At 43.5% G+C, this 14,787-nt stretch overlaps 1 protein-coding gene across 1 annotated transcript in view; it reads left to right on the top strand.

The window, feature by feature from the left end:
- The window catches only part of LOC114217858 (dehydrogenase/reductase SDR family member 2, mitochondrial-like), a 51,595-nt gene extending 37,059 nt beyond the window's left edge, over nucleotides 1-14,536 (top strand). The window contains 5 exon segments of the mRNA XM_088025172.1: nucleotides 11,921-11,991; nucleotides 11,994-12,095; nucleotides 12,975-13,078; nucleotides 14,304-14,374; nucleotides 14,530-14,536. Coding sequence (XP_087881298.1) covers nucleotides 11,921-11,991; nucleotides 11,994-12,095; nucleotides 12,975-13,078; nucleotides 14,304-14,374; nucleotides 14,530-14,536 — 355 coding nt within the window.
- The last annotated feature ends 251 nt before the right edge of the window (nucleotides 14,537-14,787 follow it).

Raw genomic sequence — 14,787 nt, 5'->3', positions numbered from 1 at the left:
TATTTCTTCCACCGATACCCCTGGGGACAAAGGGCTGTAGAGACTGGAGAGGCCAGAGTCCTCTAGAAGGACTAGAGGCCAGAGCCTCTTCTCAGCATCATCCCTGCTCTGCAAGGCTTAAGATTGGCCAGGTTGGGGGGTGTGGTGGTGGGCCCTGGTCACTACCAGGAGGGCCAGAGTATGGACAGGGAGGGTCTTAAGAATGGGACTCAAGTCCTTAACAGAGGAAGTGCTAACCTCCTTATTTCTATGTACTAGAGATATCAGCTCAAATCCCTGTGCCCTGCTGTGGTAGTAATTTATCAGCCATGCCAGAGGCACCATGGGGCCAACTATTCCTATCCTCAAAGAGCATGCCAGGGGGGCTCTTGCAGGGCTAGGTATGGGAGGTAGGTGAGGGCTCCTTCTGAGCCCTTCTGTGAATCCCGGTGCCTTGGAAGTGTGTCTAGAGGTTTCCACAGTGTAATCAGAGTATATTATTTCAGATAATTACAGGATAGTCCAATTTTCATACAAGTTTTCATACAAGTTTCATACAAAATCTCTACATGTACAGCTAATTTAAAGTTGCAAAAAAAAAAAGTTTTTTTTTTTAAAGATTTAACTTATTCACCTGACAGAGAGAGACACAGTGAGAGAGGGAACACAAGCAGGGGAGAGTGGGAGAGGGAGAAGCAGGCTCCCCGTCAAGCAGGGAGCCCTATGCGGGGCTCGATCCCAGGACCCCGGGATCATGACCTGAGCTGAAGGCGGATGCTTAACGACTAAGCCACCCAGGTGCCCAGTTGCAAAATTTTAGTAGCAGATTTTTACTCTTCACAGCTTTAATAATCATTGCCAAATTCTTAGAGGATTCTCAAAATCCTCTAAGGTATGTATAGTTGGTAAAAAATATTTTTAATTAACTTTTTACTTTGGAATAATTTTAGATTTACCAAAAAGTTGCAAAGCTAGTACAAAGAGTTCCTGTGAAGGAAATCAAAGCAGAAAATCACTATTTAGAAATGAACAACAATGTGAGCACTTTGCAGAAGAACAAACCCTGTTTTGTTCCTGTACATTTTTCATTTGTTTTCCTCTAATGTTAACATTTTATGTAAAACAATGGCACATTCACCCAAACTAAGAAATAAACACTGTTACGATATCACACTAACTTACCTGCTTTACTCATACCTCTCCAATTTTTCCACTAATGTCCCTTCATTGTGCCCAGATCCAATCCAGGATGCCATATTGTATTTAATCCTCATGTCTCCTTACTCCCCTCCTATCCCGGACATTTCCTCAGTCTTGTTTTTCATGACCTTAACAGTTTTGAAGAGTACTGGTCAAGACATTGTAGAATGTACCTCAGTTTGGGTTGGTCTGATGTTTTTCTCACGACTGAGCAGGGATGCTGGACTTGGGAGAAGAATACCCTGGAGATGAAGTACTCTTCATATCTCATCATATCAGGGCATCCATGACAGCACTTGACTTATACAGCGATGTGAACCTTGATCATTTGGTTAGGGCAGTGTCTGCTGGGTTTCTCCACTACTGTTCCTTTTCTACACTCAATTCTTTGGAAGCAAGACTCCAAGTCCAGTCTACCCTCAGGGTGGGGCAGGAGGGATTCCTCTCTAGCTCGCACAAATGAAATATTATTTGGAATTCTTCTAGGAAGAAGGCTTATTTCTTCTACATCATTTAGTTATTTATTTAGTCATTTTTTTCTGGTATCAGTATGGACACATGTATATTTATTTTATACGTTAGATTAAAATTCAATTCTACATTATTTATTTTGTTGCTCATTTGTTCCAGCTATTTCAATTTGGCTCCTTTGTCCTTTGACACCCTTCCATATCCTTTTGTTTTTTTCTTTCCTTTTATTTGTTTGTTTGCTTGCTTGCTTTTATTATTATTATTTTATTCTATTTATTTATTTTTTTGCAGTTGTTTATTTTCTGGCACTACATGATGTCCCAGGCTCCTCTTGTATTTTTCCTGCTCCAGCCCTAGAAGCAGCCATTTCTCCAAGAAGATACTGGGTATTTTAAAATAGTAGACTTTTAAATATCAAAGCAATGTTACTTTTTATACAAAATTTGGGAAGTAAATAAGAGTAAAAATTCAAGGTAAAAAAATCACAGTTCCACCACCAAAGGAAAACACACTTTAGAATTTAGTGTCTTTCTTTTCCATTCACTTGTTGATGTTCTTTGTTTTCAGTATCATAATTTCTGCTTTTATTTATTTGTTTATTTATTCATTTTTGCTTGTATTTATATATCTTTTATTCTTTCCACTTTGGGTTTGTTGGTATTTTTCTTTTACTAACTTCTTGAGTTGAAAGCTCATGCCATTATTTTCGACTGTTTCCTTTCTTAAAAATTACACTTTGTCCTCCAGCTCATGCTTTGACCATATTTGATAGGGTTTTGTTCTTCTGCAAAGTGCTCGCATTGTTCATTTCTAAATAGTGATTTTCTGCTTTGATTTCCTCTTCCAAAAGTTATTTTATAAGGAGACTTAAAATTTCTCTGTATATGATATTTTGGGGGTGGTCTATAGTTTTATGTTAATTTCTGTATTTATTGCATGTAAGTGAGTCGATATGGGTGACCCACATGATTTCTGCTCTTCAGAATTTATTGAGATTTCCTTGTTAATTATTATTTAAAATTCTGTATATTTTCTTACTTATATCTTGTCTATTGAAATGTGATTTCAGAAAGATATGTGTTACAGTTACCCACTAACTTTGTGGATTTGCCAGTTTTAAGCTCACATGTTAAGTACATAAAGGTCAATGACAATTATAATTTTGTTTCCTATATATTTTATTAATGTCAATTATTAATCATTTTCCATCTTAAGGTTTTTTTGTCTCAAATTATATTTTGTCTAATTATACTACTGTCATATTTGTTTGCTTTTTAATATTTGCCTGCTATATCATCTACTCCTTTTTTTAAAATGTATTTATTTACTTTAGAGACAGAGCATGTGTGAGTGGGGGGAAGGGCAGAGAGAGAGAATTTCAAGCAGACTCCCCACTGAGCACAGGGCCCCATGTGGGCTGGGTCTCATGACCCTGAGATCATGGTCTGAGCTGAAACCAAGAGTTGGACACCCAACTGACTGAGCCACCCAGGCCCCCTTCATCTATTCCTTTATTGTCAATCTTCCTATGCCATTTTGTTCTAGCTGTGTCTTTTGTGAACTGTAGTTAGCTGGGCTTTAAAAAGATTTAATTTGAGAAACTCCACCTTTTAATAGATGAATTTAACCCATGCTCGTTTATTGTGAACATTCACATACATTTGGACTTACTCTTAAAATCTTGTTTTGTGCTGTTCACGATGCTTTTTTTTTCTTCTTTCATTCCTTTTATTGGATTAATCCAAATTGCTCTGGCCTTCTTATGATTACCTTCTCAGCATTAATGCTTTTCCTCAAGAAGTGCTTGGCAAAAGGGCAATGATTCGGAGAAGAGATCTAATGGCCTGACTCCTCCAAATGCAAGTACCACTGTCCTGACAATTGCCCAGGCCCCTCCTACTCTTTCTGTCTGTTGTCTCTGAGCTTGGAGCATCTGCAGCTCCTCCTGCCTTTTACTATTGTCCTCCCCTGAAGGCAAGTTGGACTGTGATTTTCACTTGCAAAGTGACCCTACCCATCTTTTAAGAATTCCTCATAATTTTTATAAAGCTTGCTTTTTAACCTTATTGCTTTGGATTTGTTTTCTTTCTTTCTTTCTTAAAAATATCTTTTCATCTAGTGATTTGTGGTGAAGGGGAAGGATGAAGTACATATTTAATCTGTCACTTTTATTCTATACAGCTTATTTACTTTCAAGCATTCTTCTATGTAGACATTTATGTTAATATAATTTCAGTCGTTCTGTACATAAAAGTTTGTGTCATGATTTTTCAGCTAGCATTTTAAGTGAAGCATTTCCATATTATTACAAACTACTTATAAACACCATTTTTTAATGGCTGCATATATCCCATCAAGTAACATACCACATTCAGCACTTAAATTTTATCTATTTTTTCACCTGTTACAAATAAGACAATAAAGGTCCCTGTTCATAAATCTATTTTCATATGTTTTAGGTGAATGTCAAGAATTTTGCAGAATCCCAGCAAATCCCAGTTGCATCATTCCAGATCTACTAACATACAAACACACAAAGGTGTATCATATATAACACGTTTGTGTATTTTGTGTATCTATGATATGTAAAATATATAGCATGCATAAAACATACAAGTCTCTATATGTTACCATGGTTCTTTTGGATTCTATGTCTTTGAAAACAAAGATGGTAAATCAACCTGATACTAGACATAGTCCAAGAGTGGGAATGTAAAGTACTATATCACGTGAATGCCTGTGGATGCAGGCCAACTGCTCCTGGTCACACCATTCTCTTTCAGAGGGGGAGGTACAGCAATAGTGATCACATTTTCTGGACCAAAAATAGGGACATATATTTTGTTCCATGATCAGTGTCAGAAGATCAGGGATGGAGTATGAAAACATGGATATGATTGTTTTTTACTGCTTCCTGCCAAATGACTTTGGCTTTCTGACCCCACCCCAACCTGTGGAAGCCTAGCCCATCTCACTTATATCACCAGAGACACCTTTGCTCTCTTCAAATTCCTGAGTCTGAGGCTCACAGTTGCCTTTCTCCTCCTCCTCCTTCTTCTTTTCTTCTTCTCCTTCTCCTTCTTCTCCTCCTTCTCCTCCTTCTTTTTTTTAAGTAGGCTCCAACATGGGGCCCGAACTCGTGACCCTGAGATCAAGACCTGAGCTGAGATCAAGAGTCATATGCTCAACCAGCTGAGCCACCCAGGTGCCCTGCCTTTCTATTCTCTATCTCCTGGGATTCTTTTTGCCTGTCAGAAACCTGTAGTGTGGGCGCCTGGGTGGCTCAGTTGGTTAAGCAACTGCCTTCGGCTCAGGTCATGATCCTGGAGCCCCTGGATCAGGTGCTGCCTTGGGCTCCCTACTCAGTGAGGAGTCTGCTTCTCCCTCTGACCCTCCCTACTCTCATGTGCTCTCTCTATCATTCTCTCTCTCTCTCAATAAATAAATAAAAATTAAAAAAAAAAAGAAATCTGTAGTGTGCCTTTTTTGTTAAAAGGGAGGTTAAGGGAGATTAATGGGTAATAATATAAGGTGTTAAGGAATATTACTGAGGTTTCTTCTTGCACTAGTCCACTAGGGCAGCCATTACAGAAATGCCACAGATGGGGTCTTAAACAACAGAAATTTATTTCTCACAATTCTGGAGGCTGGAAATCCAAGATCAAGGTGTTGGCAGATTTGGTTTCTCCTGAGGCCTCTGTCTTTGGCTTGCAGATGGCTGCTTTCTCACTGTGTCCTCACATGAACTTTTCTTTGTGTGCACACATCCCTGGTGTCTCTTTTGTGTATCCAAATGTCCTCTTCTTATAAGGACAGTGGTCAGACTGGATTAAGTTCTAGTGGCCTCATTTTAACTTAATCACCCCATTAAAGGCCCCTTCTCCACTCCCAAGCCACACTCTGAGGTAATGGAGGTTAGGGCCTCAACATATGAATGTCAGGGTTGGGGGGGGGGGACACAATTCAGTTCATAACACTCCTTGAGATCAAGATTGAACTTGTTTTGAAACCCAGAGATTTAAGTAGAAAGTGCCTGGTTGTTTCAAGCTTTTATGTTGAATACAGATGTGAACTTATCTAGTCTCAGGGACCTAAGAAGGGTTAGATTAACGATCTATATTCCTTCTTTACTGTGTGGGGGCTTAATAGTGGTAGAAAGACTGAGATAGACCACTCAGAAAATGGAACAGGAATAAGGCTAAAAAATGAACACTAGAGAAACAAGTATTAGCTATTTCAGCCTGTAGGGCCTCAAATGGAATTTATGCCTCCTTGAGTGTGATTGTCATTTATATAAAAATTATCCCTTTCTAAAAACCTCCATGAGCTTTTTTTTCTTTGTCCATCAGAGAAAGCCCCAAATCCCATGGCCTTACCTCAGCATCCCACCTTCCCCAGGCCCTCGACTCTGTCGCTGCTGGCCGCCTCTCTATCCCACCTCAGGCCCACTCTGACTAGACTCCGTTCCTGGAGCATTCTCAGCCCTAGCTACCAAGATGAGGGGACTAGTAGCTTCAAGCTCCATCCCACTCCTTTCACAGGTGCTTCCTCACCTCTTCTGTCCTGGGTACTCACTCTGTCTCACTTCATCTCCCAGAGACCAGATATTTGTTTGTGCCGTGCTCGGTCTCAACAGCCAAGCTTGTGCCTTATTCCCCTGCTCTGTCCAATTGTAAAGACTAATGATGAAAGATGTACCTCCCTTATTAAGAGTCAGGAGTACATATTACAGAGTAGATGTCTGCTTTAATAAATAATTGCTTTAAAGTGATTTTAGAAATATAAAAATAGCCCCAATTAATGAATTTGTATTTTATTCTCCTATAGAGCTTAGTTCAGTAGTTTTCAAGTCAGAGCCAAGTGAAGCTCTTTAAAAAGCTTTTAGGTTGAAACAGTTTTGAGTTCAGAGGAAGTTGAGGTCCTGTGTACCATTTATCCACAATTTCCTACTTCCTACCCATATTCTAAATGACAGTACAGTATTCAAACCAGGAAACTGACAGATACAATCCATAGACCTTACTCAGATTTCACCAGTTTCACATGCAATCTTTCGTGTGGGTGATGCTAGACTGTTATCACATGCAGATTTGTGAAGCCACCACCACAACTGAGATACAGAATTGTTCCATCACCACAAATATCCCTCATGCTACCTCTTTAGAGCCACACCCATCTGCCTCCCCCAACCCCACCTCTAACCCCTGGCAACCACAAATCTCTTCTCCATATGTATAATGTTGTCCTTTTGAGAATGCTATATTAGTGGAATCATTAATGGGATTACCTTTTTCACTCAACATAATTTCCTTGAGCTCCATCCAAGTTGTTGCACATATCAGTAGTTTGTTTCTTTTTATTGCTCTAGAGTGTTTTCTCACACCAACCAAGTCTTCAACACCAGCTGGGTGCCCAATAATGTAATTCAATTGTGACATTAACTAGTTAGTGTCAGATACCAGAGGTTTAAGGGTCCGGTCCCACTTGACTGCCCCCCAGTCCAGACACAAATTACAAGTCCCAAGTCACCCATGCTTCTGACCAACCAGCTACAAATCGGGAATCCCCAAAACCTCCTTCTTAGGTTTGATGATTTGCTAGTATGACCTGAAGAGCTCAGGAAAACACTTTGTTTACTTACGTTTACTGGTTTATTATAAAGGATACAACTTAGGAACAGCCATGTGGAATTAATGTATAGCGCAAGTTATAGGTGAGTGAGTGAGTGTGTGTGTGTATGTGTGTGTGTGTGTGTGTGTGTGTTTAGTTTAGTTAGTTTTAGTTTTCTAGAAGCTTTCTGAACCTCATTATACAAGGGTTTTTATAGAGCTCCTCCTCCAGCCCCTCTCTCTCTTCCTGAGGTGGGTGGGTGAAGCTGTTGGTTCCAACTTCCTCATCACTTGGTCTTTCTGGTGACCAACCCCATCCTGAGGCTATCTAGGACCCCCACCTCAAGTCACCTTACTAGCATGAACTCAGTTTGTGATTGGAAAGGGGCTCCTGCTGAATAACAAAAGATACCCCTATTACTCAAAAAATCCCAAGGGTTTTAGGAGCTCTGTGCCAGCAACCAAGGATGGAAATCAAATATATTTTATTTTATACCACTGGGTAGATGTACCACACTTGGCTCAACCATTCATTGAAGGACTTTTGAGTCATTTCCAGCTTGGCTAATACAAATAAAGCTTCTATAAATGTTCATGTGCATGATGTTGTGTGGACATATGTTTTCATTTCTCTGGGATAAATGCCCAGGAGTACAATTGTCGGTCATATGGTAAGTATATGTTTATTTTTAAAGTTTAAGGGTAGCCAAGACAAATATATAAGTTCTGTGGGCTCAGAACAAGTAGCCCCTCCTTGAGGAAGTCAGAGAAGGCAGTAGAATTTAGATATTAAAATTGCAAACTATATTCAGTAGACTTGGTTTTGAACCTGAGCTTTTCTCTTTCTGGTGACAGATTGAACAATTTATCTCTTTGTTTCAGTTTACAGTTCTGCGATATGTGGATAGTAACTGCCATGAACTCAAAATGCTATCATGACTGTTATATTTAAAAAAGATCATGTAGAGTGCATAGCACTATGCTTAGGACATAATGGTCAATAAATGTGACATATGTAACAGATGCTGTTGGTGTCCTGCTTATGTCCCCTGGGCACTCACCTTTCTGTCCATGGAAGCCCAATGTCCAACAGCAAGCAGCTTTGACTTTTCCTGAAGGTTTCTAAGCACAGGTGGGGCAGGTTGAAAATGCTATGGAATTAATGCTGCTCTGGAGCAGTCCTCAACAAACAACTGACAGGTGTTGGAAATATATTCTTATGAGATGAACCGAATATCCTGGTGTGCTTAGGACATGAGCAGTTTCATGGAATATGGGTCTTCCAGTGCTAAAACCTGCATTCCTGGAAAACTGGAATGGCTGGTCACCGTAAGTCCCCAGTGCCCTTGCCTTTTGGGTGGGATAACTCTGAAACTCAAAACTATTGCTCAGAGTTCTTCAGCAGGATAGACCTTCAGATCCCCACAGAGGTAGCCTATTTGATAATGTACCTCTTATGGACAATCTTCCCTTCTATCTCTCTCCCTCCATTCCCCTAACATTGTTTCCCAGGGCCATCTCCAGGGCCAAGCTGAGACAATTGTTCCTTGATCTCCCCAGAAGGAGGTGAAAGATGTGGGTTGAGAGAAAGTTGTTGCAGAAATGTGGTGTTGCTGATGCAGCTGCAATGGCACGGGTGCCATGGGATCTTTGGGCAGGCGGACCGGAATAGTAGGAAGGAGGGGTGAGGATAGAGACCCCACAGCTCCAGCATTTACAACTAACTCCAAATCTCAGCAACTCTCTCTAAAACACCTGGTTTTTGAGTTCCAAGAAGGATGTAGTTAGAAAATCAGCTGCTTCTGAGTCAGAGTAGTGTTGGAATCTAGTCTCTCCCACGTAATTGCTGGGTAACCCAAAGACAATTAATTTGTTATCATCAGGATAGCCCTCTCTCCCTGTCCTTCATGGGCACATCACTGTGGTCTTTTAGGGTCCTGGTCTACCAGGGAGAAGCCCAAGACCTACTTGCCTCTCAGACTTGGGGGTTTCACTGGCTGCAGAATGCCCACCAGCACTCGGGCAATGGGCAGGGCAACATCTCAAGACCAGCTCAGAGACTTTTTATAGATGAACCTCTCCTCTCATCACATTTCTTCCAGTGTCCCTCCAATTCCTCTCATCCTCTAACTGCCATAAGGAACCATGATCTGTAATGAGTCATTACCACAGGCATGAGGAAGGGAAGCTTCTGGTGTTGAGTGCTTCGGGGTCACCATCTTCCTTTTGACCTTTCATGGTCTATACCATCACCAATTTGGACCATTCAATTTTAGAACTGCTTAATCATTCCAGGCTTCCCAGACCCCCATGATGTTTTAAATCATTGTGTGGGCTCCCAATGCCCAGCCTTCATAAAAAATGAATACATCCAAAATGCCAAGCAGCCCGGATAGTTTCCACAAGACAGGAGAAATATGCCTTCTAGCGTTTCATCATCGGGACTCAGCCAGCCCCAATCAGAGCAGCTTCAGATCTCTTAAAGTGAGGAGAGGCAGAGGGGACAGCACATCTTTTTCAGCATGAAAGTTTTTCCTCTGCAGAGCAGAAGAAAGCTACTGGGCTTAGAGAAAGTAATTCCTACCAGAAGCCTCTGGCTAGAACCAAGGGAGAAAATGCTGGGCAGCTGAAGATTCTCTACAGTTGAGGCTGGGTGCCCAGCACATTTACAAATATTCATTTTAAAAACTCCCTTTAACCATTTCCTTACACCACACACAAAATAGACTCAAAATGGATGAAAGACCTAAATGTGAGACAGGAATTCATCAAAATCCTTGACGAGAACACAGGCAGCAACCTCTTTGACCTCAGCCGCAGCAACTTCTTCCCAGACACATCTCCAAAGGCAAGGGAAGCAAGGGCAAAAATGAACTATTGGGACTTCATCAAGATAAAAAGCTTTTGCACAGCAAAGGAAACAGTCAACAAAACCAAAAGACAACCAACAGAATGGGAGAAGATATTTGCAAATGACATATCAGATAAAGGGCTAGTATCCAAAATCTATAAAGAACTTATCAAACTCAACACCCAAAGAACAAATAATCCAATCAACAAATGGGCAGAAGACATGAACAGACATTTCTGCAAGGAAGACATCCAAATGGCCAACAGACCCATGAAAAAGTGCTCAGCATTGCTCGGCATCAGGGAAATTCAAATCAAAACCTCAATGAGATACCACCTCACACCAGTCAGAATGGCTAAAATTAACAAGTCAGGAAACGACAGATGTTGGCAAGGATGCAGAGAAAGGGGAACCCTCCTACACTGTTGGTGGGAATGCAAGCTGGTGTAGCCACTCTGGAAAACAGTATGGAGCTTCCTCAAAAATTTGAAAATAGAGCTACCCTATGACCCAGCAATTGCACTACTGGGTATTTACCCCAAAGATACAAATGTAGTGATCTGAAGGGGTACGTGCACCCCAATGTTTATAGCAGCAATGTCCACAATAGCCAAACTATGGAAAGAGCCAAGATGTCCATCAACAGATGAATGGATAAAAAAGATGTGATATATATATATATATATATATATATATATACACACAATGGGATATTATGCAGCCATCAAAAAACCGAAATCTTGCCATTTGCAACGATGTGGATAGAACTAGAAGGTATTATGCTAAGCGAAATAAATCAAAGAAAGGCAAGTATCATATGACCTTACTAATATGAGGAATTCTTTTTTTTTTTAATCTTCTTGACATTTTATGGTTTTTATTTTTTATTTTTTTTTAGATTTTATTTATTTGAGAGAGACAGAGATAGTGAGAGAGAGAGTGCAAGTGGGGAGGAGAGGGAGAAGCAGGCTCCCCACAGAGCAGGGAGCCGGATGAGGGACTCGATCCCAGGACCCTGGGATCATCACCTGAGTCGAAGGCAGATGCCCAACCGACTGAGCCACCCAGGCGCCCCTAATATGAGGAATTCTTAATCTCAGGAAACAAACTGAGGGTTGCTGGAGTGGTGGGTGGTGGGAGGGATGAGGTGGCTGGGTGATGGACATTGGGGAAGGTATGTGCTATGGTGAGCACTGTGAATTATGTAAGACTGATGAATCACAGACCTGTACCTCTGAAACAAATAATACATTATATGTCAAAAAAAAAAAAAGTAGGAAAGGAAAAATGAAAGGGGGGAAATCGGAGGGGGAGACAAACCATGAGAGACTATGGACTCTGAGAAACAAACTGAGGGTTTTAGAGGGGAGGCGAGGTGGGGGGATGGGTTAGCCCAGTGATGGGTATTAAGGAGGGCACGTACTGAATGGAGCACTGGGTGTTATACGCAAACAATGAATCATGGAATACTACATCAAAAACTAATGATGTAATGTATGGTGACTAACATAACATAACAAAATAAAATTTAAAAAATAAAAAACAAAAAAATAAAAACTCCCTTTAACAAAATTAATGTGAAAATTTTCTCACCTATAAAATATGATTGTTATACAAAGTGAGATTTCAATGGGATAGCCTTGGTGAAGGCCTGATATGTAGTCAGATTCAATAATTCTTCCTCCCTGCTTGGAAGGATTTGGAGGTAGCTCTTGGGCCATACTGTGGAACTCAATTTGTGTCTCATGATCAGGCTCCTAGGGGGAGGATGGGGAGGGACTGACGCCACCACAGCCATCTTTGCCCGCAGGATCGTCTTCGCCATCGCCTGGCGCCTGGCTCAGGATGGGGCCCACGTGGTCATCAGCAGCCGGAAACAGTGGTAGTGGACCAGGAAGTGGCCATGCTGCAGGGGGAGGGGCTGAGTGTGTTGGGCACCGTGTGCCACGTAGGGAAGGCTGAGGACCAGGAACGGCTTGTGGCCATGATGAGTGGCAGGGGTGGAAGGCAGATGGGGACAGGCAGATTTAGCACTGGCAGGAGGCGGTTGAGGTCTCTAGTGTTGGTATCTAGGCCAACAACACATGTGACCCAGGATACGGTCCTGCTCAAGGGATAAAACAAATGGACAACCAGTGTGGCTGAGAAGGGGTGCTCCTGGCAGGAAGGAACTCACCTGGTCTAGACTAGAGGCTTGCTATCAAAGGGTGGTCTGATGACCCCCAGTGGGGCATGTCCTGGGAGCTTGCTGGGGACCCAGAATCTCACCGGAGCTGCTGAATTAAAATCACATTTAACCAGACCCCAGGTGAGTGTATCTGTTAGAGTTTGAGCAGCGCAATGCTAGTGCATCCCAGGTGTTGGGTTGGAGAGCCCACTAGAGTCATAGTCTGGATTAAGATCAGTTCATGCAACAGTCCTGGAAGGGGTGAGCTGTGAGGCAAATCTGTAGTGTGAAATGGGCAGATGCTTGTGGTGAATGGGTTCTTATATGTGCGACAAAAAAGGAGGAGGGTTTCCAGAGTGGAGGGAGGAGAGAGGAGGAATTGGTTAGAAATCTAAGAGGTGAGAGAAGGGGCAGCGTAGAAGCAGCGACCCCTATAAGTAAGTGAAGATCTGGAGTGGGGGCCCAGCTAGCAACTAGGCCATCTTGTGGGGCAGAAATTTAGATGCTTCCAGGGAGGTGCGAAACAAATATTTCACTCAACCTCTGATCTCTGAGATCCAACTCTGCCCCAGGATGGCCTCAGTCAGGAAGTGGTTGCTTACTTTACTCTAAGTCATCAGTCTGGCTGGGGAAGGAGAGAGGCTTCTGGGAACACTTTACTCCATTCCTTCACTCCACATCCTGTCATTTCCTCCACAGGTCCTGGAGCATTGTGGGGGCATCGACTTCCTGGTGTGGGTGGCAGGGGTCAACCCTTTGGTGGGCAGCACTCTGGAGGCCAGTGAGCAGGTGTGGGACAAGGTGAGGACTGGGGTAGGATCTTACACAGCCTGCGTGGTTCTCTGTCCACCATATTTACATGCACACATACGCACGCATGCGCGTGCACACAGACACATAGTACCTAAGGTCCCTCATACTCCTGTCACTACTGACTCTGATGGGTGGGGGGGATGAGCTCACCTGGGTCGAACCACCCATCAGGAAGCTAACAGGCACTACCATGGCCTGCGTATGCCAGGTACCAGCAGCCTCCCTTCTGTTGACATGACTCTCCTTGTGCTGGCAACTGCTACAAAGTCCTGAGATGCCAGAAAAGATTTCTGGTCTGTCCACGGTGAAGGGTTCTGAGGCTGTCCCAGTCTGGACTCATGGGCACCCACTCTGATCCCTTCCAGCCGGCTGTCCCAGGGATACCTCACCTGTCCTCAGACACAACTGAGAGGAGGGACTCCATCCAGTCTCGCCATCCCTGCTGGAACCCACCAAGCATTCTCGGGGCTCCTGTTGCCCCTGCTGTCCTGAAGATCCCCTGAGAGGGCTCGGCACAGTCCTGACCTGTACCCTCTCCTGACCCTGTCGGCAGAGATGGGTCCGTGGTCAGGGTGAGCCATTCCCTCCTCGTGGAGTCTTCTTCCGCTGACCAGCTCCTGCCATCTGTCCTTGCAGACCCTGCCCCACCTTCTCTGTTCAGTTCTCACGTTCCCCGGCCTTCTGGACCCAATTCCCCGTTCCCCCTTCCAATTTCTCAGTCATACTCAGGCTTTTCCAATTAAAAAAAAAAAAAACAACACCAAAATGGTTGTGAACATTTCCTGACAGACTGAGTGCTCAGTGTGGATTCTCTCTCTCTCTCTCTCTCACTCGCACCTCCCTTAAGGCACTCACTAAAAACAAGTCATCCTGATTTCCCCCTTCTCTTTTCTCCAGCCTCCTCTCTGGAGGGCCATGTTGACTGGGGAGAAGCGGTATGGGGACCGGCAGCAGGAGGGTCTCCCAAACCACAGCTTGTTGGTTCCCCTGTGACCTGGGCAGGACAGGAACTTGAGAATCCGACACAGGCCCTTGGATTCCTTCTCCTAAAGGACCCTGTCCCTCGCATACAGTCAAAGAGCAGGACCCAAGCTCTGAGGCTACGGGAAGTGCCTTGGGTCCTGCTCTGGCCACAGGTCTCCAAGTAACCAGTGAGAATGGGCACTGGACAGACGCCATCTTTCCTTCTCCTCTGCCTCTGCTCTGATTTCAGATCCTGGACATGAATGTGAAGTCCCCGGCCCTGCTGCTGAGCCAGCTGTTGCCCCACATGGAGAACAGGGGGTGCAGCAGGGCCCTGGGGTCTCCATGCTTGGGTGTTCTCTATCCTACAAGAAGCACTTGGGCAGGGGCCCAGGAAGTGGAGGGTGGCAGTAGAAGTGGGAGGTGTGTTCTTTGGGAAATGTTCTCCATTCTCACACCTACCCTCTTCCCCACAGGATGTGACAATTATGAAGAAGAGAAACATTTGCTGGGGGAAGGGGGAGAACCTGCCTTCCAGGTCCTCAAAAGACCTGTTACGGGCCCTTGTTCTTTGGATCTCAGAGAATGCAAGGAACTTGCCCCTGTAGTGGCAGCTCCAGGGAAGAAGGGTCCAGAAGGCAGGACCTGGAGCCCCAGCTCTGGTCCCTTGAATCCAGGCCTCCTCTGTGAGCCATCTCACCAGTTTTCTTTCTGGTTAGAGGCACTGTGGTACT

This window comes from Eumetopias jubatus, unplaced genomic scaffold (assembly GCF_037043125.1).
Source record: "Eumetopias jubatus isolate StellerSeaLion01/CBP00866 unplaced genomic scaffold, mEumJub1_p1.0 scaffold_7, whole genome shotgun sequence".
NCBI lineage: Eukaryota > Metazoa > Chordata > Mammalia > Carnivora > Otariidae > Eumetopias > Eumetopias jubatus.
This window is presented reverse-complemented; position numbering and strand designations above follow the sequence as displayed.